Source organism: Chelonia mydas, chromosome 25, assembly GCF_015237465.2.
Source record: "Chelonia mydas isolate rCheMyd1 chromosome 25, rCheMyd1.pri.v2, whole genome shotgun sequence".
Taxonomy (NCBI): Eukaryota; Metazoa; Chordata; order Testudines; family Cheloniidae; genus Chelonia; species Chelonia mydas.
The window spans coordinates 107,171-128,134 of record NC_057858.1 but is presented as its reverse complement, the minus strand read 5'-3'; the positions used below and the strand labels follow the sequence as shown (position 1 = coordinate 128,134).

The window sequence follows — 20,964 nt, the reverse complement described above, 5'->3', positions numbered from 1 at the left end:
TCGGCCCGGAAGTCCCGCCTCTGGGAGGGGCCAAAGCGGGCGAAGCGGCCAACGAGAGGGCGGGGCTGTGACCCAAGCTCCGGAAGTGGCGGGGCGAAAGAGCAGCGGGCTGAGCCGCTTGGTGGGTGCAAAATGGCGGTGAGTAGCGGGAGAGCCGGGGCCGGACTACCCTGTCCGTGACTCCCCGAGCGCCGGGGCGGGGCGGGGTTAGCTCTGGCGGGGAGGCTCGCGGAGCAGCCCGCCGAGCTCCCTCGCCTGAGCGAGCGGGAGGAGGCTGTGGGAACTCTGCCCCCGCGGCCTGCGAGGGGCCGGTCGGCCGGCGAGCTCCGCCCCTCCGTGCGTGCGGCGGGCCAGGGGCGAGGGAAGCCGTGCGGGGGGCTTGGGCGGCGTGGGTGCGAGCGGAGGTGAGTCCGCCCGGGGTCCCGCGGCCAGACCTGCCCTGGCGAGCACCCGGCTGCGGCGCGTGCGGGGCGAAGGCCGAGCCGCCTTGCGGGCGCAGCGCCGCAAGTGTCGGGTCTGGCACGAGCTGAGGTAAATGCCAAACGCACAGCGGCGCCGTAGAGCCGCAAACCAGAGTGTAACTTTCAAGTTATCACTGATGGAGAAGAATCTAGTACACTGAAAGTCCCCTTACCCAAAGGTTTGGACTAGCTGTGTAGACTCTTATAATCTATCGCTGCAAATCGCTACTGTCGTTCCTGAACCTAGCGTGTTGAGGTGTCAGAGTTTTATGGCTCCATTTAGAGATTAAGCTATTGCTTGAATACTCCCTCAGTTTGGCAAGGGTGTTATGTGGTGGGATGGGTGGATGGTTTGGTGTGTACATTATACTCCAGAGTTTGAAGGGCCTGCCTGATGAAGCAGGTTGCATTTTGCATGGCCTAAAATTCATGCAAGAGTCTGTCTAGATCCAAACGAAGGTATGTTTATGGGGACTTTAAGTTTCCATGGGCTAATCTGTAATTTGAAGGCACCAGTAGTTTATGCTGATGAGCTCCCTTGCAATTAAGCAGGGAACACTTTCACCATTCTTCTTCTAACTATTAGTAATGTATTATTAATTATTTGTATTGCAGGACCCCTTTGTGCCAAGCTCTGGCCAAACATGTAACCAAGAGATGGTTCTGGTTTACTTTTTAGTTATGTTAGCTCTGCTTCCTTTTCCTCCCCGTAGGATAAAGAGAAGAAGAAGAAAGAGAGCATCTTGGATCTCTCAAAATACATTGACAAAACAATTCGAGTAAAATTCCAAGGTGGTAGGGAAGGTAAGTTTCAATCTGAACTATGCTGGTTTGCAGATCATCACACATTTGTGGTATAATGAATCCCACATCCCTAATCGTAACTGCTTTTTGCCTCCTGTAATCCCTCCACATGCTCCAGTAACACCACTGCATCTTTAGAGCTCCCTGGTGTCACTCTTATCTCCCCCTCTCCCTTATTCTTCTCCTTAACCTCTCACTCTCCTCTGTTCTTTCATCTCACAAAACAAATCTGTTTCTGCTGTCTTAAAAATCTCATCCTTGTTCCCCACTTTCTTTGTTTCCCTTCTCCCTCTTATCTCTAAGCTTGTTGAATGCCTGTCTACAATTGCTGTCTGAAGCTGCTCCTCCAATTCAGTCCAAGACTCTCCAATCTGGCTTCCACCCCTTGCACTCAACTGAAACTGCTCTCACCAAAATCTCTAATGACCTTTTCCTAGCCAAAACTCTGAACCAGTACTCCATTGTCTTCCTCCTTAACTTGTCATTCACCTTTGACCATGTTGTTGTTTTTTGTTTGTTTGTTTGTTTTTTAAATCTTGTCCTACCCTGGCTTTTGTGACTGTCCTCTCCTGGTTCTCCTCCTGCCTCTCTAATTGCTCCTTAAGCATGTCCATTGGATGATCCTCCTCCTCCCCCCCACACTCCAGTTGGGGAAGAAGAACTTCCATAGGGCTCTCTTCTTGGTCCCTTTCTCTTTCAACACACCTTATCTCTGAGTAGACTCATTCTCAAACACAAATTCAGCTACTGTCTCTGTGCTCATCTCTCAGATCTAACTCTCTACTCCCAACTTTTGTTCTTCTGTTCAAACTAAAATCTGTGCCTGTCTCTCTGTCATCTCCCCATGGATGTCTAGCCATCCATCCTTTCAGTGTGGTTAACAGAGCTCTTAATCTTCTCCTCAAGCCTTCTCCCCCCACCTTCTTTCTCTGTCACTGCAAGCAACATCACTATTCTGCCTGTCACTCATGCCCATGTCACAGGCCTATCCTTTTTTACTGAAACCTCTGTTTAGGCACTCTATATCTAGGTGATGCATCTAAATATTGGAGATTCTTTCTGCATAACATCTCTTAAGATATGGCCTTACCAGCCATATGCATCCAAGCAGCTAAAACTCTTGTCCAGGCTCTCATCACCTCATGTCTCAATTACTACCACATCCTTTTTTCTCTGACCTTGACACATTCTGTCTTGCCCTGTATCAATTCAGAATGCTGCCGCAAAGATCATTCTCCCAGCCCATTGCTTTCACCACATCACCCTTCTCTTTGCATCCCTCAACTATGACTCCCTTTCTCTAACACATCAAACATCTTGTCTTCACTTTCAGGGCCCTTGACAACCTATCCGTGGTCTACCTATCATGTCTCATTCAGTATCGAAATATTGATTCACCTCTCTCATTACCCAAAGATGCCAGTCTCCATCACCCACTTGTTAAATTTTCAAACAAGCATTTTCATGCTTTCTTCCATGCTGCCCCTCACTTGTGGGAGTTGCTCACCAAAAACCCACATAAAACTGTCTCATTATCCTGCTTCAAATCTCTTTAAAACTCTCCTTTGCTGTGATGCCTATAAAGAACTTGATAACAGTTAGCCCATTAGTGCAGTGATACCGCTGTCTAGCATGCTGGCTGGTTCGTCATTTCCTTATACTCCTATCTATCTCAGTTTAGTCTGCTGCCTTATATTATAAACTCTTTGGGGCATAGATTATTTTCTTAGTTCTTTGTTTGTACAGTGCCCAGCACAATGGAGTCTTAGCATGACTGGGGGTCTTGGATATTATGGTAATACAAATGGTAAAACTGGCTTTTACAAGGTGGGAAAGTCAACTTGTGATCCTGCATAATGTATTCATTGCCCAGCCTTGCAAAATCTTCACTCTATCTACTTTAGCATGAACCAGGTACTTGGCTCTTTACAGTATATACACATGAAGACAATGCCTGTGCCACAAGAGCTTACATTCTAGAAAAGATGTACAGGAGATGGGATGCGTTGGGCTGTTTAGGGGGACTTAGTATGTGGGGTATTTTTTTTTTTTTTTTGTTAATCAAAATATGAACATTTACCAGCACAGACACAATCTACTCTGATTTATGATGATGATGTCAATTAAACAATTACTATCCTATTAAACAACTACTTTTTTGCTCCAGTTAACACATGGACAGTTCATTTTGTGAATGAAAGGCTGTGCTAATCTACTGACCACAAAACTAGAGCGTAAAAGTTTCACTACTTGAAATGGTTTTTTCGTTTCTTAATTGTCTGAATAACCTGAAAGTTCTAGAAGCAACTTGTCATGCTTCAGTGTTTTTACTGATGACATCTTAACATGATGAGAAGGGCATCCTCCGTTCCCTTTCTCTCCCAGACCAAGCACTTTTTGTGGCTGCTCCCATTTGTTTCCCCTTTGAAGTTTGGGAGTGGGGTGGAATTTAGGAATTTATTTTCTTACGTCTTGGCTTTGGGATTTTTCTTCCTTTTGCTTTTTTACAAGACTGTAGCAATGTGTATTTTAGTTTCTAACTTTTTTTTGTGTGTGTGTGGTCTTCAGCTAGCGGAGTCTTGAAAGGATTTGACCCTCTTCTAAACCTTGTGCTTGATGGCACTATTGAATATATGAGAGGTATGTAACCTGCCATCTAAAAGCTTAGAGTAACTATGGAAGCTGATTTTGTAATGTCAAGGATTCACTTATAGATAAAACACCCTAGTCTCAACTGAATAACCAGGAATAAGGCTGCAAGTCTGTCATGGATTCTGTGACTTCTGCAGTGGTTGAGCCCAGTAGCAGCAGTTCGGGTGTGTGGGAGAGGCTAGGAGTAGGGGAGTGCACGGGGAGGGGCACTTACCTTGGGGTGAGGGGGCCCCATTGCAGCTTCTAGGCGGCGGAGGGTCTCTGGCCAATGGGAGCTGCAGCAGCCGACACTTGTGGGAGCAGTGGAGCCCCTGCCCTGGCCCGTGACTCTGCCACCTAGGAGTTGCAGAGACGGAGCCGGTAGGAAGTCCTGTCAACTCCCTCTTCCCCCAGCTGTAGCGGGGTCCCAGGTCACACGCTGCGGTCCCCCTTCCTCCCCTCCCCAGCACTAACAGGGATCGTGGGACACGCTCCGCGGCCCCCCCCTTCCTCCTCCAGCACCAGCGGAGTTCCTGGGCCACCTCCCCCAGCACCCATGGTGCTCCCGGACTGTCCCGTCCCCCCAGAGCACCCGCAGCTCCCCACCCAAGTTCTAGTCAGGGCGGGTGTTTTTAGTAAAAGTCACAGACAGGTTATGGGCCTGTGAATTTTTGTTTACTGCCCGTGACCTGTCCATGACTTTTACTAAAAATACCCATGACTAAAATGTAGTCTTAACCAAGAATCACTGCTAAGGGGCAGATCATCTTACTACCTATGACACTGATTCACAGCAGCTAATTGCATGACGTCACTTCCTCCCACAAAATGCCTTTAACCCTTCAGACTGGGATTTTCAAAGAAGCTAATGGAGTTAAACATCCAGCACCTACTGAGATTTCATTAGTCTTCTTTGAAAATTCTGGTCTTAGCTGTCTTATGAACCCAGGGGCACTCTTGTAAAATTACCATCAGCACAAACAGGTGATCCACTACAGCTGACCCTGCTTCCCCTTTTTTGTTTAAAAACAAAACTCTTGCTGTGTTATGATCTTTACCTTGTTTTTTAGCATATCCTATGATACAGCATAATGCTCATGACCTAACTTCCAGGGGGGTATACAGGGTCAAAAGAATGCATGTTTATTGTGTCACAAAGTATCATCTGTCCAGTTGGCCACAGTTTTAGAATAAAATTTTATTTTTCAGAAGTAGACTTAAAAACAAAATCTGTGGAATCCTAAAAATAATTGCTAAGTGTGGTGACTACAAAAAAGTATAGCATTTGATGTTGCAGTATCCAGACAAGAGAATGTTCCCCTAACCAATGTCTGATGCAGTCCAGTCATAGAATTGTAGGACTGAAAGGGACTTGAAGAGGTCATCTAGCCCTGTACACAAGGCAGGACTAAGTATTATCTAGACCATTAGACAGGTGTGTTTGTCTAACCTGCTTTTAAAAATCTCCAACGATGGAGATTCCACCACCTCCCTAGGCAATTTATTTCAGTGCTTAACTACCCTGACAGGAAGCTTTTCCTAATGTCCAACTTAAACCGCCTTTGCTGCAATTTAAGCCCATTGTTTCTCAGAGGTTAAAGAGAACAATTTTTCTCCCTCCTCCGGATGTGCAAATGTAATTTTTGGGTGAATGTGGAATTTATATATGGAAAAGTCTGTCTTCCTGTAGTTTTTGGACTATTCTATACTGGTCCTAGAATCTGTTTGGATTTAGGGATTGGGAAGTTCTTTTGTCATCTGGACACCAGTTCTTAGGTGTCTCATTTGGTAAGAGCTTTTAATTTCTGCCATTTGAGGGATCTGAATGGTATGTCCTTCAAAGTAAAGTTCATAGATTGCAAGGCCAGAAGTGGTCATTGTGATCATCTAGTTTGAGCTCCTGTATAACATAGTATCATAGAACTTCCCCAAAATAATTCCTAGAGCAGATCTTTTTAAATCAAGACTGGATGTTTTTCTAAAATAGTGAGGGAGAATCCACCACAACACAGGGTTAATTACTCTCATCGTTTGGAAATAAAGCGTGTATTTTTTTTATCTGAATATGTCTAGCTTCAACTTCCAGTCATCAAATCATGTTATACCTTACTCTACTTGATTGAAGAGTCCCTTATTAAATATTTGTTCACAAAGTAGATACTTGTAGACTGTAATCAAGTCATCCTTTTACCGTCTTTGTTAAGCTATACAGAAGGAGCTCCTTGAGTCTATCACTATTAGGCATGGGTTTTTTTATACCTTTAATAATTCTCATGGCTCTTCCCTGAACCCTCTCCAGTTTATCAACACCCTTCTTGAATTGTGGGCGCCAGATCTGGACACAGTATTCCAGCAATGATCATACCAGTGCCAAATATAGAGGTAAAATAACCTCTCTGCTCCTATTCAACATTCCCCTGTTCATGCATCCCAGGATAGCATTAGCTGTTTTGGCCACAGCATGCAACTGAGAGCACATGTTCAGCTGATTATCCACTATGACCCCCAAACCTTTTTCAGAGTCACTGCTTCCCAGGGTAGAGTCCCTCATCTTGTATGTATGGCCTTCTCGATGCATACATTTAGTCATCGTAGAACGCATAGTGTCTGCTTGCACCCAGTTTGATCCAGATCTCTCTAAATCAGTGACCTTCTTTATTAACCACTCCTCCAACTTTTGTGTTATGTGCAAACTTTATTTGTGGGTTTGTTTTTCTTCCAAGTCATTAATAAAAATTAGGTCTATCAAGCGATTAAAAAAATTAATTGTGATTAATCTCACTGTTAATAATAAATACCATTTATTTAAATGTTTTTGGATGTTTCTACATTTTCGAATATATTGATTTCAATTACAACACAGAATACAAAGTGTACATTGCTCACTTAAATTTTTTTTACAGTACAAATATTTGTAATAAATATAATCTCTTTATCATGAAAGTTGAATTTACAAATGTAGAATTGTGTACAAAAAAATAACTGCACTCAAAAACAAAAGAATGTAAAACTTTAGCGCCTATAACCCAGTAAATGTAAAACTTTAGCGCCTACAACCCAGTCCTACTTCTTGTTCAGCCGATCGCTAAGACAAACAAGTTTGTTTACATTTGCAGGAGATAATGCTGCCTTCTTCTTGTTTACAGTGTCACCTGAAAGTGAGAACAGGCATTCACTTGGCACTGTTGTAGCCAGCGTCACAACATATTTACGTGATAGATGCGCTAAAGATTCATATGTTCCTTCATGCTTCAACCATCATTCCAGAGGGCGTGCGTCCATGCTGATGATAAGTTCTGCTCGATAACAATCCAGAGTAGTGCGGACGGATGCATTTTCATTTTCATTATCTGTGTCAGATGCCACCGGCAGAAGGTTAACTTTCCTTTTTGGTGGTTTGAGTTCTGTAGTTTTGACATATGAGTGTTGCTCTTTTAATACTTCTGAAAGCATTCTCCACACCTCATCCCTCTCAGATTTTGGACAGCACTTCAGATTCTTAAACCTTGGGTCAAGTGCTGTAGCTATCTTCAGAAATCTCACATCGGTACCTTCTTTGCATTTTGTCAAATCTGCAGTGAAAGTGTCCTTGAACAACATGCGCTGGGTCATCATCTGAGACTGCTATAACATGAAATATATGGCAGAATGCAGGTAAAACAGAGCCGGAGACCTACGATTCTCCCCCGAGGAATTCAGTCACAAATTGATTAACTTTTTTTTTTTTTAAAATGAGTGTCATCAGCATGGAAGCATGGCCACCATTCCAGAGGACGAAGCGTGAAGAGGTTAAACATTCGTATGCTGATCTGGCAATGCCAGATACAAAAGTGCCATGTAAATGCCTGTTCTCACTTTCTGGTGACATTGTAAATAGGAAGCAGGCAGCATTATTTCCCATAAATGTAAACAAACTTGTTTGTTTAACAATTGGCTGAACAAGAAGTAGGACTGAGTAGACTTGTAGACTCTAAAGTTTTACATTTTTATTTTTGAATGCAGTTATATAACAAAAAAAATCTACATTTAAGTTGTACTTTCAAGATAAAGAGATGGCACTTCAGTACTTGTATGAGGTGAATTGAAAAATATCTTTTGTCATTTTTAGAGTGCAAGTATTTGTAATAAAAAAATAATATAAAGTGAGCACTGTACACTTTGTATTCTGTGTTGTAATTGAAATCAATATATTTGAAAATGTAGAAAAACATCCAAAAATATTTAGTAAATTTCAATTGGTATTCATAGAATATTAGGGTTGGAAGAGACCTCAGGAGGTCATTTAGTCCAATCCCCTGCTCAAAGCAGGACCAATCCCAGCCAGGGCTTTGTCAAGCCAGGCCTTAAAAACCTCTAAGGATGGAGATTCTACTATTTTATTTAGAATTTAACAGTGCGATTAAGTAATCTATTCTATTCTTTTTGTTCATAAAATATTTTTAAAAAAATACTCCTACTGGTCATAGATTTCTCCTTGTGGCCGTTTGCTTCCATTATCAATTTTTTATTTACAGTTAACTTCTGATCTATATTAATTACTGTCAATTTCTCCTTGTTTTCCATTTATGATATATTTATTTGACAAGTTTGGATGTACCCAGGATATAATCCCTGCCCGCTAACCTGGGGTGCTTCTAGTCTGGACTGCTCACATAGTCTGCACTATGCAAGTCACTCGTGTGTGTGTGTGTGTGTATGCGCGCACATGTGCATGCCAGCCAGCCAGCCATAGCTTGGGTCTACTGCAGGGTGATCCCACCGCACCCCCAGATGTAGATTCCCCCCCCCCCCCCCCCCCCCCACGCATGTATGTCATATAAAATTTGTATTTCTTTAATAGGAATAATATGCACAGACACTTCAGTGTAAACACACTGGCTTAGATAAAACAATAGGATAAGTTTTACACTTATCTTTTTGTAGTTGAGTACAAGTAATGAGGAATAGAAGTCAAAATGGTTACAAGAAAAATAAAGAATAAAACACAACTGATGCATAACTTAAACTATATTAAATTCAAAGCAAAGTTTTTCTCACCATAAGTTTTTCTCACTCAGCAGTCTTACAGACCAACTTCTTAGGACAGAACCCCTTCCCCAGTTCATTGATTGCTTCCTTTGTTCCTTTTGGTGCAGTGCATTGATGGGCAGAGAGAGAGATGATGTGCCTTGGGGTGTTTGTCCCTCATTTTTATAGTGTCAGTCCCCCTCTTAGAAAACATTTCCAGCTGAGATTCAGGAGACGGTCTGTAGGAAAGAATGTTCCCTTCTGCTTTTCCTCACCTATTTGGGGTTTCTTTGTGTACCCTTCCTATATGATAACTCTGTTTACTGCTTAAATGCAAATTAAACAGCACACACATTCCTTTGTTTGAGACAGACCCGTTAGCCAGCCTCAGTTTGGAGCATATGTTAATAACACCATACAATGGAATCTTATAACATACAATCTTATAACTTCACATACAATGTTGTCACACACGCTTTATCAGAACACTGGCAACAAATTACGAGTTTTCAAGCAATCCCTTGCAGGACACATGGTACAAACATTATTACAATAGTGTGTAGGGTGTGGGCATAGGTGCATTCTGTCACACATGGTCATTGTCATAGCACAGGATAGGTGCAGCTTTGAATCCTCAGTTATCAATAACTTCATTTTAAGGTATGTTGCACATTTGTAGTTACTAACGAGTCACGATAGTCAAAAAACAGGCTCCACTGGAATTATTTCATCAAAAATTATCAGATTAGTACAGCACTATGCAGAATACAGAAAGAATAGATACATTACCACATTTGTGTAAGGGAAAGAGCTGGCCTCTGTTTCTCTCTCCTTGCTCTCTGGTGGGATGCTGATAGATTGCACTCCCCAACCTGACTTCCAAGACCTGTTTTTTTAAATAAGATATGAGATCAAAAACCTGTTGTTGGAGGGGAAAAAATACTTTCCCATGACGATTACCATGTATTCTTGTTTTTCTAATTACTAATGGAATTTCTTTTGTAGTCCTCAGCTTACCTGACTGAGTAAAAAGGAATCTCTAGTCTTGTCACTGTTACTAACAGCTATGGCAACTGCCAGTTCTGAATGAATTAAAATCTTTTTCAGTAATCATTCTTTCCTCCATTATAGAACCCATGTGCCATAACAAATATTCCTTATTGATCACCCAGTTTTTTATAACATACTTCTCTAGACATTTTTTTTATTAGCTTGAGGGGTCTTTTCTGTGGATACTTGGATTCCCACAGGCTCAGAGATCCTGAGGATAATTAGATACAGCCCAGCCCTCAATCACCTGAAATTCCTGAGTACCAGTCATTCACAGGTTAAGAACCAACATGCTGAACCTTAGAACTTAGACACACTCTTGCTAATATGGTATAGATTTGAGGAGAATAGTTAATGTGCAAATGAGTTTAATATAGAAAGAAAAGAAGATTAACAAAGTGAGTGTTAAGAGGTACGAATAGGAATCAGAAGTTATAAGACTAATACTTAGTCCTACCATTAGTGCAGGGGACTGAAGTAGATGACCTCTCCAGGCCCCTTCTAGTCCTATGATTCTATGAAGAGTGATAGAGGAAATTTAATCTCTATAAAATAATTCAGAGAAACCTGGGGTTGGGGGTGGAGGGAGCTGTGTACGTCTTTGAAGCTGGTTGAATTCTGTTTCTTTTCCTTATGCTGTCATTGTAACCCTAAGCCCTCCTGGGTGGTTTACTTTCAGATCCAGATGACCAATACAAACTAACAGAGGATACCCGTCAGCTGGGACTGGTGGTTTGCAGAGGAACATCTGTGGTTCTTATTTGTCCACAAGATGGAATGGAAGCTATTCCAAACCCTTTCATTCAGCAGCAGGAGGGCTAACGTTTTCTTGGGACTCACTGAAACCTCAAGGTTGCAAATCATTGGAGATAATGAACAGTGTATGAGAAACCTTCCCATTTTGGGGAATAGATTGTTTGTTTGGTTTTTTTAATGTTCATTTTATAAGGGGCAGAAGGACCTTGACCTTTTTACTTTGTCATTTGCCACCGGTGATAGCAGGAACACGGAATGACGACTGCAAAATAAGATCTAATTTTGTTCAATAAAGAAAAACTTCATTACTGCTCTAGTCAGTGTTCAAATTGAAGTCTTAAATGGTTCAGGCATCCCTTTCTCTATTCTGGGTTTAAAATGACTGCTTGGAACTAATAGTAGTGGTAGCCAGCAGGCATGCATGAAGATTGAATCTAAAAGACTAACTAAATACCCCCAAAACCAAGTTTTCATAGTAGGGAGACAAAGTGGGTGAGGTAATATCTTTTACTGGACCAATGTCTGTTAGTGAGAGACAAGCTTACGCAGAGCTCTTCTTCAGGTCTGTTTTTTCCAATTCTCTTTTCTTTCCTCTACGCAGCAGAATTTACAGGCAGGGACCATTCCACAGAGCATCTTAGGTTCTGTACTAGTGATTTCTTATCTGCCTGCCCACTCGGATACTTATAGGGAAATGAATTTGAGTATTTACTGACTTGTTACCATTCTTTATAAACACCAGAGCTAAGGAGGGAATCTTATCAATTTCTGGCTCTTGTTCCAAACCTTGCCTTTGGTGAAATTTGTAAAGTCAGTCTTCCCTAGAGACATCTGTGTTGAGTGGCCTCAGAAAATTTCAGGCTTGGCTGAGTGACCTAAAACCTACTGAAGTTACCTGTTTTCTTCTATATAGCAGATTGGACCACGGGGAAGGAACATTGATTTTGTCCTGTATGCTTATTTTAAAATTTAATTTTCTACTGCAGGCAGTCTAGTAGTACTAGGTTACTTTGCACCTTGCATACATATTCATACTTCCACTTGTGATTTCTTCTTGTTGACTTGTAACTATGCATTTCTAAACTTTATACATGATACATGGGAAAACTTCAGCACAATTGTGAATAAATAAAAGCTCTTAAGAGACTAGTTTGCTGCTCTTGTGCCTATCCTATCAATTTTAATCTGGAAAGCCAGTCTTGTAAACTCAACATAACATATAAAAGTCAGCTAGAGTTCTTTCTGACTCATGCAGCATCAATAACAATGCTGTCCATATATGTGAAAGCACAACTTGGTCTGGGTGCTCCATTGAACATGATTTTGCATGGCTTTGAAGGTAAACTTTGTTCTTTAATTGGAACTTGGTTATGTAGTCTTGCTAAGGTAGGAGTTGAAATAGAATTACTCTGTTTTTTTAGCTGCATGGACTCTGTATTTTGAAGAGTGGGGGCTTCTAAATCTCCCTTTTTGTCACTAGAGTGTTGACAGTCTCTGAATACATATGTGAAGTTGCAGATTAATTCAATAGTATGTTTATATAAGTAAAACTTCAGGGAGAAGAGTTGTTGGATTTTAGTTTTTATAAGCTTTTGCTAGTTCTTGATCAAAGCTGTGCCATCTATTTTTTTTAAGTTCTTCTTTTCTGTAATTATGGTACTTTTCAGTAATTGACAGGAATTTTACCTGTATAACATGCTATGTTATAGAACTCACAAATGTACTAGGGCCTCTGCAGAAAACCTACAAAACTGGTTCTGTCCTACAGACTTATGTAGACTAATTCACACAACTTTGGAAACATACCTGCTGCAAACCTACCAAAGCAAGGAAACGAAAAGTTAAGCTATTTAACAGTGCATGCCTGCCTTCTCTAACAACCAGGCGCCTCCCCTGCTGACTGTGCACCAGAACCTTAACTCTGCCATGTCTTTGCATAGATCTTGGAAGAGCATGCCAATCATATATGGCAGTGGTGAAGAAGGCATAGAGATGTTTGCAAGCAGAGAGGGTAGAGGGGAAGGTGAAAGACCAAGTCAGATGTATCTATGGATTCTGATGTGGGGCCACCACTCCATTTGGAGATGGAAGTTGGTGAGGAAGGATGGCTCCCATGGTTGCTGAGAAAACTCCCAGAAATGAGACTTCCCCAATCTCCTCTGCCCCATCTTCATTCTACATTTGTGGGACTGAGCGAAAGAATAAGAATCACTGCTTCTCCATGACTTTGGCTTCGTTTAATGATGAAAAATGTGGTTTCAGGAAAATTGACATTTTCCATGGAAAATGTCAATTTTGCCTACAACTATCCATTTTCCTAATGGAAAATTAAAACGTAGTTTCAGGAGGATTCAGTGTTAATCTATATCTGTCTAAACTGCTGCAATGTATCATGGTGCATCATGGGAGAGTTAGTCTAGCAGGGGACCTTAGCTCGTAAAGAAGAATGGGACCATGAGGCAGATGAACTACACCCTCCTAGGAGGCACCAGGGCAACTCAAGCAGGCACTGGTTAATATTAACTCTTAATCAGATATTGCCAAATCAAATTTTTTCTGAACTTTTCTTCTAAAAGTTTTGATAGTTTGATTTTTTGTCCCAGTTGAGGATGAAAATATGATGAAATATTGGAATTTCCCACGGGACAGAAATTGTTTTAAAATCAGCTATAACAACTATCTCAGCCTGTTCCTTGACGTGGATAGATGAAGAGAGTTGGATCAGTGTGTGGAGAACTACCTGGTTCTTGTTCTTTCGAAAGGCTCTCATATACCATGGTGATGAGCCATAGTATAAGTATTTAGATGGATGGATAGTATAACCTACTAGTAGACCATCAATATGATGACCCAGAGCACTTCTAGAGAATAACATTGCCTTTGCCAGTGCTACTGGCAACAGCCAAATCCACCTCAGGTCACATATCTTAGAATCTGACCATACCAGCTGGGAGCTTGTGTACTTTACATTGACTGGCAAGTTACAACTGCTCTCTGGAGCAGCCCATGTGTTATTAATGAGGGGTTGGGTTGGTAGAAAGGGATAGTGTCAATGCTAAAGGGCAGAAGCCCAATCTCTCCAAGCTGTAGCAGCCTGGTATGAGTTCTGCAGTGCACCTGCAGAGCTCAATGTCAAGGATTGGTAACAAATCTGGAGGCAGAGTTACATCAGAGCACCCAGCATCATTTAAATCTTTGACCGCACTCATGTTCTTATTTTATTAGTTGTCCCCTGAAATCAGTTGGCTTCCAGGTCCTGTGGATCCCGCCCACTTCCTGGATCCCAATAGGATCATTTAAATCCATTATGTCAGATTGATTAGAGTGAGGTTCAGAGTAGGAGATAGTTGAGACTCTAGTACCTTTCTGGACCAAGGTCCTCAGAAAAGGGCTCTTAACTGCTAAATAAATATTATTGTGAACCTCATGCTAGGAGACAGTTTCTCCTTAGCTGGTGGAACAGAGGGGGACTTTCTACTGTAGTTGGCTTTCTGAGCCCCATTCACTGTGCAGAAATACCCCCATCTGTGAAAGCCTAGCTAATTGGGAACAGGGAGGGAGCACACATTCACACTGTTCTCTGTGAGAAGTAGAGTGGTGCTGGCGGGATCTGGATCCATTCCAGGGCACCTAGATTTGTGCCTCAGTTTAGTTGGTTGCTTGTGTTTATCCAGTATTAAGTTGCAGATTGAACTTCTTCATTTAGAGAAAGACCTGGGAGTTATGACTCCTAGTTCTTGTTTTTTTTACAACACTGGCTGGCTCCTTTTGGTTTTACTTCGTGAAGCCCACATCATTCTGAACTTCCTCTGCTTCCCAGAACTGCAGAGAGATCTGATGGTTTAAAAACACACAATTCCTCATCTGTAGCTTAATCAAACCATTTAATCTCATTTTGGTGAATACAGGGGCTGGGAGTTCTGGGCTCTTGCCAAATCTAAGATTTATACTGTGGGGGCAGGACAAAATCACCTCACCTCTCTGTGAGTCACTTTCCTTGGGAGTTGAGATCAGCTGCCTATCCACCCACAGGGACTGGTTAGGGTTAGTTAACCGGATTTTGTAAAACCTTGAATGAAAACTGCTGTATAACTGCCAAGTATTTATTTCTTATTAAATTATGGAATTTCTCTGGGGTGTGCAGGGCTTTTTTCCACTCACTCACCATTAGGCTTCTGAAATCAATCAGCCCCTCTAATGGGGCTTGTTACCCTTTGCTCTTAGGTTTATAAACTAGCCACAAAACCTCAGTATTGATTTACAGCCTTACTGCTGCAACTGCTGAGGGGTCTGAGGGGAGCGAAGTGGTGGCAGAGTAAGCTTAGTGAGAGTGGGAAAGACAGTGGAGCCAGACAGGAGTGTAGGAAGCATGGTCTATTTTTAGGACAAGGCTGGCATATCCCATATTTATCGAAGTCACAGTTCCAGATGCCTCACGTGAGCAAAGGGTGCTGAAGGGCTGAGTTAATTTTAACTCCTCCAGCTGACAACCAACATGGACTGTGCGCAGGAACCAGAAGGGCTGAGACTTCAGGCAGAACCAGTTCCTGACACCACTCTTGAGATTGGACAGAGACTTTTCCAGGTCAACCGTGGTGCACTATCTCTCCACAGTCGCTATTTTGAGGCCATGTTTTTTGGGGGCACTAGAGAGAGCGCCGAACACCACATAGTGATCAGAGGAGTAGATGCAGAGATTTTCCAAGTGCTTCTTGAGTTCACGCACACAGCGAAGGTACTCATAACTCTGCACAATGTCACTCGCCTGCTGGAAACAGCTGACTTCCTCCAGTTTGAGAGAGTGAAAAGGATGTGCGAGAAGTTCCTGGAGAGGGAACTGCACGTTTCCAATTGTCTGAGCCTGATGGCCTATGCCCAATGCTTCACTTGTCCAGAGCTTCATGCATCAGCTCTCAGTGTGGCTCTCACGCACTGGACGGAAGTGACTTCTCAGGAAGAATTTGAGACACTTCCCAAAGAAATGTTGCTCCAGCTCCTGCAAAATGATGACCTCTTTGTTCCCCGAGAGGATGTGGTTTTTGATACTGTGATGAAATGGGTTATGCAGGACCCAGCATCTAGGGAGGAGGCCTTCTTGGACTTGGTGGGGCAGGTCAGAGTAACCTTCCTGAGTCTTTCTTTCCTCGATATCTTGGTGAAACAAAGCAAACGCCCTGGAGAGAAGGATACTTCTGCCATGCTGCTAAAGAAGTTAGACAGCTGCCCTCCACTCAGCTGGAGGAACATGGAGCTGTCTTCGTGCACCAGCAGGAGCTATGAGACCCTATATGTTCTGGGAGGGAAGCATGACAAGGAGCAGCAAGAATTGTTTCAGTTTCAACCTAAATCTGGCACCTGGCATCTTTGCTCCCCACTGCAACGCAGGAACCTCATCCAGTACGCAGTGGCAGCAGTAGGTAACTGTCCCTTAGATGCATGTGTACCCAGGAGAACTCTTTGCAGCAAATAGTGCAGGTGGCACCTAGTAAGAACTAGGCAAACTCAGAGGAAGTCAGGGTTTGGAGCCTTGATTGCCCTGGGCTCAGATTCTCCCCCCATTAAACCATCAGTGCTGCTAGTGATTTAACTCAGACCTAAAGTTCTCTTTGGTTCAAAGCCTGTTAGTCCTGGTGGTCTGGCTGTAAGGGGTTTGTATGGGGACTTGACTGAAAAAAGGAAATATTCATTCTTTCTGAATGTGATGACCATGGGGCATAAACATTAAAGCTATGACTGTACTCCAACTTACATTGGTTGTGCAGAGTAACTCTATTGTATAGCTCCCTTTTTGGGCCAGAGCCCTCTCTGTCACAGGGATGATCTTCAGAATTAACTCCATGGACCTGAGTGCCTTTCATAAGAGTCATGCACTCAGTGTGAGAGTCATTATATTCTGTTAGCCTGACACATCTGAGCAAATACTGAAAGAAATGTAAACTGATATGACAGTGCAAATTAAAGGGCAGATTAGCTATGTCTATCTTTGCAGCCATTTTGTGATGGCTTTGGGGTGATCAAGTTGTAAAGGGATGAATACTCGTGGAATGCACATTTAAGCTTAGTTCTGTACAGAAAACCTTATTTTAAGAGTTAGCTTCCTCCTATAAGGGAAGAGAAACAAGGCCATCTGACTTACATGACCAATCACAATGCAGGCAGTGCAGCTAAATTTCAAATACCGAATGTCAAATATTTGCAGCAAACTGTTCATGACTCATCCTTATTAGAAGCTGAAGGAGAGATTAAGACTCAAGTCCTGCACTCTGATCTACACGGGCAGACCTCATACCTACCTGGAGTCCCATTGATTCCAAGGAGAACTTACTCAGGTGCAAGGGACTCCACATAGATCAGGCTAAAGGAAGGAAGCCTAAATGTGCAAATTGCTTGAGGGGAAGTGGGCAGCAGGATATGCATGAGGATGGCTGAGAGATGCCTCTGCCTGACATTTCTTTCCATTCTATCCTCAGGGAACTTCCTGTTTGTGACAGGAGGTTATTTCCGAGATGAGTTTGTGTGGTACAGCGTGGACTGGGTGTTGATCTATAATTGCTGGGACAACAACTGGCTGGAAGGGCCTGCTATGAAGCAGTCTCGCAACAGCCATTGTGCCGTAGGGGCTGGGCTGTATTTGTACGCTCTTGGAGGGAGCACAGATGAGGGGATAATCCCAGATGTGGAGCGCCTGGCATTAATGGACTCTCAATGGCAAAGCATGAGCCCCATGGTTCAGCCTGTGGAGAGAGCAGGTGCAGTCAGTGTGGGGACCAGGCTTTACGTGGTCTGTGGCCTGGATGAAAAGGGAGATGTGTATGGTGGCGTGCAGAGACTGGACATGGAGAAGGATGTTTGGGATGTCATCTCCTTCTCACCGCTTCCCAGGTGAGAAACTTTTCTCTGGGATGTGACTCCCTGAAAAAGATTTCACAGAGATTTCATTGAAGTCAATGGCAAAACTCCTATTGACTTCAGTAGAGCCGAATTTCACCTCTGGTTGGTCTGGTATGATCCATCTGATCATGCTGGTTTCTGTTACAGTGACACAAGAGGCTGCACTCAGATTGAACCTCAATGTGCAGGGTGCAGCTCAAATCTATCTGCCCCAAAGAGGCTACCTCTGCCCCAAAGAGCATACACTTCATTTAACTCCAGGTGCCCCAAGTGAGTGTTACAAACAAATGTGTGGAGGGAGCAGAAAAGGGGGTCATGAGTCACACACACATCTGCTTCTGCCCAGAACAGTGCATGCGGTTTGCTGAGGGTTTATTTACTTCTCTCTTTAGAAATAAACATACCAGTAGTAAAAAGAAAAGGAGTACTTGTGGCACCTTAGAGACTAACCAATTTATTTGAGCATGAGCTTTTGTGAGCTACAGCTCACTTCATCGGATGCAGCTCACGAAAGCTCATGCTCAAATAAATTGGTTAGTCTCTAAGGTGCCACAAGTACTCCTTTTCTTTTTGCGAATACAGACTAACACGGCTGTTACTCTGATACCAGTAGTAGAAGTTCCTGCTCTGCCCCCTTGCCATTGTTGTCTGCTCTCAAATTAGTGTGAGTCTGAATCAATATAAAAGGGACAATGCCAAGATGAAAATCACATCAAAGATTTGCAAAGTAAAGAATCACAAAGCATTTAGTTAAAGGGTCCTCAGACATTTCATTGGCTGCCTTGACAGTATTTTAACAGATTCTTTTGTTTCACAGGATGGTGAATAGAGGATGTGTCCTATCCCATTCACGGGTCCATACATGTCACAGCCAGAAGGGATCCCTATGATCATGTAGTCTGTCCTCCTGCATTCCACAGGCCAGACAACCTCACACAGTCCTCCTCATATCTAATCCAGCAACTTATAGCTGAGCTACAGCATAGCTTTTAGAATGACAGCAAATCCTGATTTAAAGACTTGAAGTACTGGAGGATTTACGGCACCCCTTGATGACTTGTTCCAATGGTTATTCATTCATTGTTAAAATAGGCATCTTATTTCAGTTAGAACTTTGCTAACTTCAGGCAATGGCTTGTAATTGAATTAGAGCATTTTTAATAGAAAGATTGATCCAGTGTTCATTTAAAGGCTTCAAATGAAGGCAAATTAGAATCATAGAATCATAGAATATCAGGGTTGGAAGGGACCCCAGAAGGTCATCTAGTCCAACCCCCTGCTCAAAGCAGGACCAAGTCCCAGTTAAATCATCCCAGCCAGGGCTTTGTCAAGCCTGACCTTAAAAACCTGTAAGGAAGGAGATTCTACCACCTCCCTAGGTAACGCATTCCAGTGTTTCACCACCCTCTTAGTGAAAAAGTTTTTCCTAATATCCAATCTAAACCTCCCCCATTGCAACTTGAGACCATTACTCCTCGTTCTGTCATCTGCTACCATTGAGAACAGTCTAGAGCCATCCTCTTTGGAACCCCCTTTCAGGTAGTTGAAAGCAGCTATCAAATCCCCCCTCATTCTTCTCTTCTGCAGACTAAACAATCCCAGCTCCCTCAGCCTCTCCTCATAAGTCATGTGCTCTAGACCCCTAATCATTTTTGTTGCCCTTCGCTGGACTCTCTCCAATTTATCCACATCCTTCTTGTAGTGTGGGGCCCAAAACTGGACACAGTACTCCAGATGAGGCCTCACCAGTGTCGAATAGAGGGGAACGATCACGTCCCTCGATCTGCTCGCTATGCCCCTACTTATACATCCCAAAATGCCATTGGCCTTCTTGGCAACAAGGGCACACTGCTGACTCATATCCAGCTTCTCGTCCACTGTCACCCCTAGGTCCTTTTCCGCAGAACTGCTGCCTAGCCATTCGGTCCCTAGTCTGTAGCGGTGCATTGGGTTCTTCCGTCCTAAGTGCAGGACCCTGCACTTATCCTTATTGAACCTCATCAGATTTCTTTTGGCCCAATCCTCCAATTTGTCTAGGTCCTTCTGTATCCTACCCCTCCCCTCCAGCGTATCTACCACTCCTCCCAGTTTAGTATCATCCGCAAATTTGCTGAGAGTGCAATCCACACCATCCTCCAGATCATTTATGAAGATATTGAACAAAACCGGCCCCAGGACCGACCCCTGGGGCACTCCACTTGACACCGGCTGCCAACTAGACATGGAGCCATTGATCACTACCCGTTGAGCCCGACAATCTAGCCAGCTTTCTACCCACCTTATAGTGCATTCATCCAGCCCATACTTCCTTAACTTGCTGACAAGAATGCTGTGGGAGACCGTGTCAAAAGCTTTGCTAAAGTCAAGAAACAATACATCCACTGCTTTCCCTTCATCCACAGAACCAGTAATCTCATCATAAAAGGCGATTAGATTAGTCAGGCATGACCTTCCCTTGGTGAATCCATGCTGACTGTTCCTGATCACTTTCCTCTCCTCTAAGTGCTTCAGGATTGATTCTTTGAGGACCTGCTCCATGATTTTTCCAGGGACTGAGGTGAGGCTGACTGGCCTGTAGTTCCCAGGATCCTCCTTCTTCCCTTTTTTAAAGATGGGCACTACATTAGCCTTTTTCCAGTCATCCGGGACTTCCCCCGTTCGCCACGAGTTTTCAAAGATAATGGCCAAGGGCTCTGCAATCACAGCCGCCAATTCCTTCAGCACTCTCGGATGCAATTCGTCCGGCCCCATGGACTTGTGCACGTCCAGCTTTTCTAAATAGTCCCTAACCACCTCTATCTCTACAGAGGGCTGGCCATCTCTTCCCCATTTTGTGATGCCCAGCGCAGCAGTCTGGGAGCTGACCTTGTTAGTGAAAACAGAGGCAAAAAAAGCATTGAGTACATTAGCTTTTTCCACATCCTCTGTCACTAGGTTGCCTCCCTCATTCAGTAAGGGGCCCACACTTTCCTTGGCTTTCTTCTTGTTGCCAACATACCTGAAGAAACCCTTCTTGTTACTCTTGACATCTCTTGCTAGCTGCAGCTCCAGGTGCGATTTGGCCCTCCTGATATCTTTCCTACATGCCCGAGCAATATTTTTATACTCTTCCCTGGTCATATGTCCAACCTTCCACTTCTTGTAAGCTTCTTTTTTATGTTTAAGATCCGCTAGGATTTCACCATTAAGCCAAGCTGGTCGCCTGCCATATTTACTATTCTTTCGACTCATCGGGATGGTTTGTCCCTGTAACCTCAACAGGGATTCCTTGAAATACAGCCAGCTCTCCTGGACTCCCTTCCCCTTCATGTTAGTCCCCCAGGGGATCCTGGCCATCTGTTCCCTGAGGGAGTCGAAGTCTGCT

General features: G+C 43.3%; 2 protein-coding genes across 2 annotated transcripts in view; both read left to right on the top strand.

Annotated features, from left to right (window-relative positions):
- Nucleotides 1-6: 6 nt before the first annotated feature.
- LSM7 (LSM7 homolog, U6 small nuclear RNA and mRNA degradation associated) lies at nt 7-11,025 on the top strand. Its single transcript, XM_007059637.3, has 4 exons — nt 7-138; nt 1,175-1,265; nt 3,834-3,905; nt 10,633-11,025. The coding sequence occupies exons 1-4, from the start codon at nt 133-135 to the stop codon at nt 10,773-10,775; spliced, it is 312 nt and encodes a 103-aa protein (XP_007059699.1). The 5' UTR covers nt 7-132; the 3' UTR covers nt 10,776-11,025.
- Nucleotides 11,026-15,080: 4,055 nt separating this feature from the next.
- LOC102941782 (kelch-like protein 23) overlaps nt 15,081-20,964 on the top strand; it is a 28,458-nt gene continuing 22,574 nt past the window's right edge. Inside the window, exons 1-2 of the mRNA XM_007059638.4 lie at nt 15,081-16,126; nt 17,180-17,591. Coding sequence (XP_007059700.2) covers nt 15,205-16,126; nt 17,180-17,591 — 1,334 coding nt within the window. The 5' untranslated portion in view covers nt 15,081-15,204. The remainder of the gene's footprint in view (nt 16,127-17,179; nt 17,592-20,964) is intronic.

What these genes read in the sequence shown, in the direction of transcription:
- LSM7 (XM_007059637.3), top strand. An exon ending in ATTCCAAGGTGGTAGGGAAG is followed by an intron (nt 1,266 to 3,833) that starts GTAAGTTTCAAT and finishes TGTGGTCTTCAG; the next exon opens with CTAGCGGAGTCTTGAAAGGA. An exon ending in CACTATTGAATATATGAGAG is followed by an intron (nt 3,906 to 10,632) that starts GTATGTAACCTG and finishes GTTTACTTTCAG; the next exon opens with ATCCAGATGACCAATACAAA.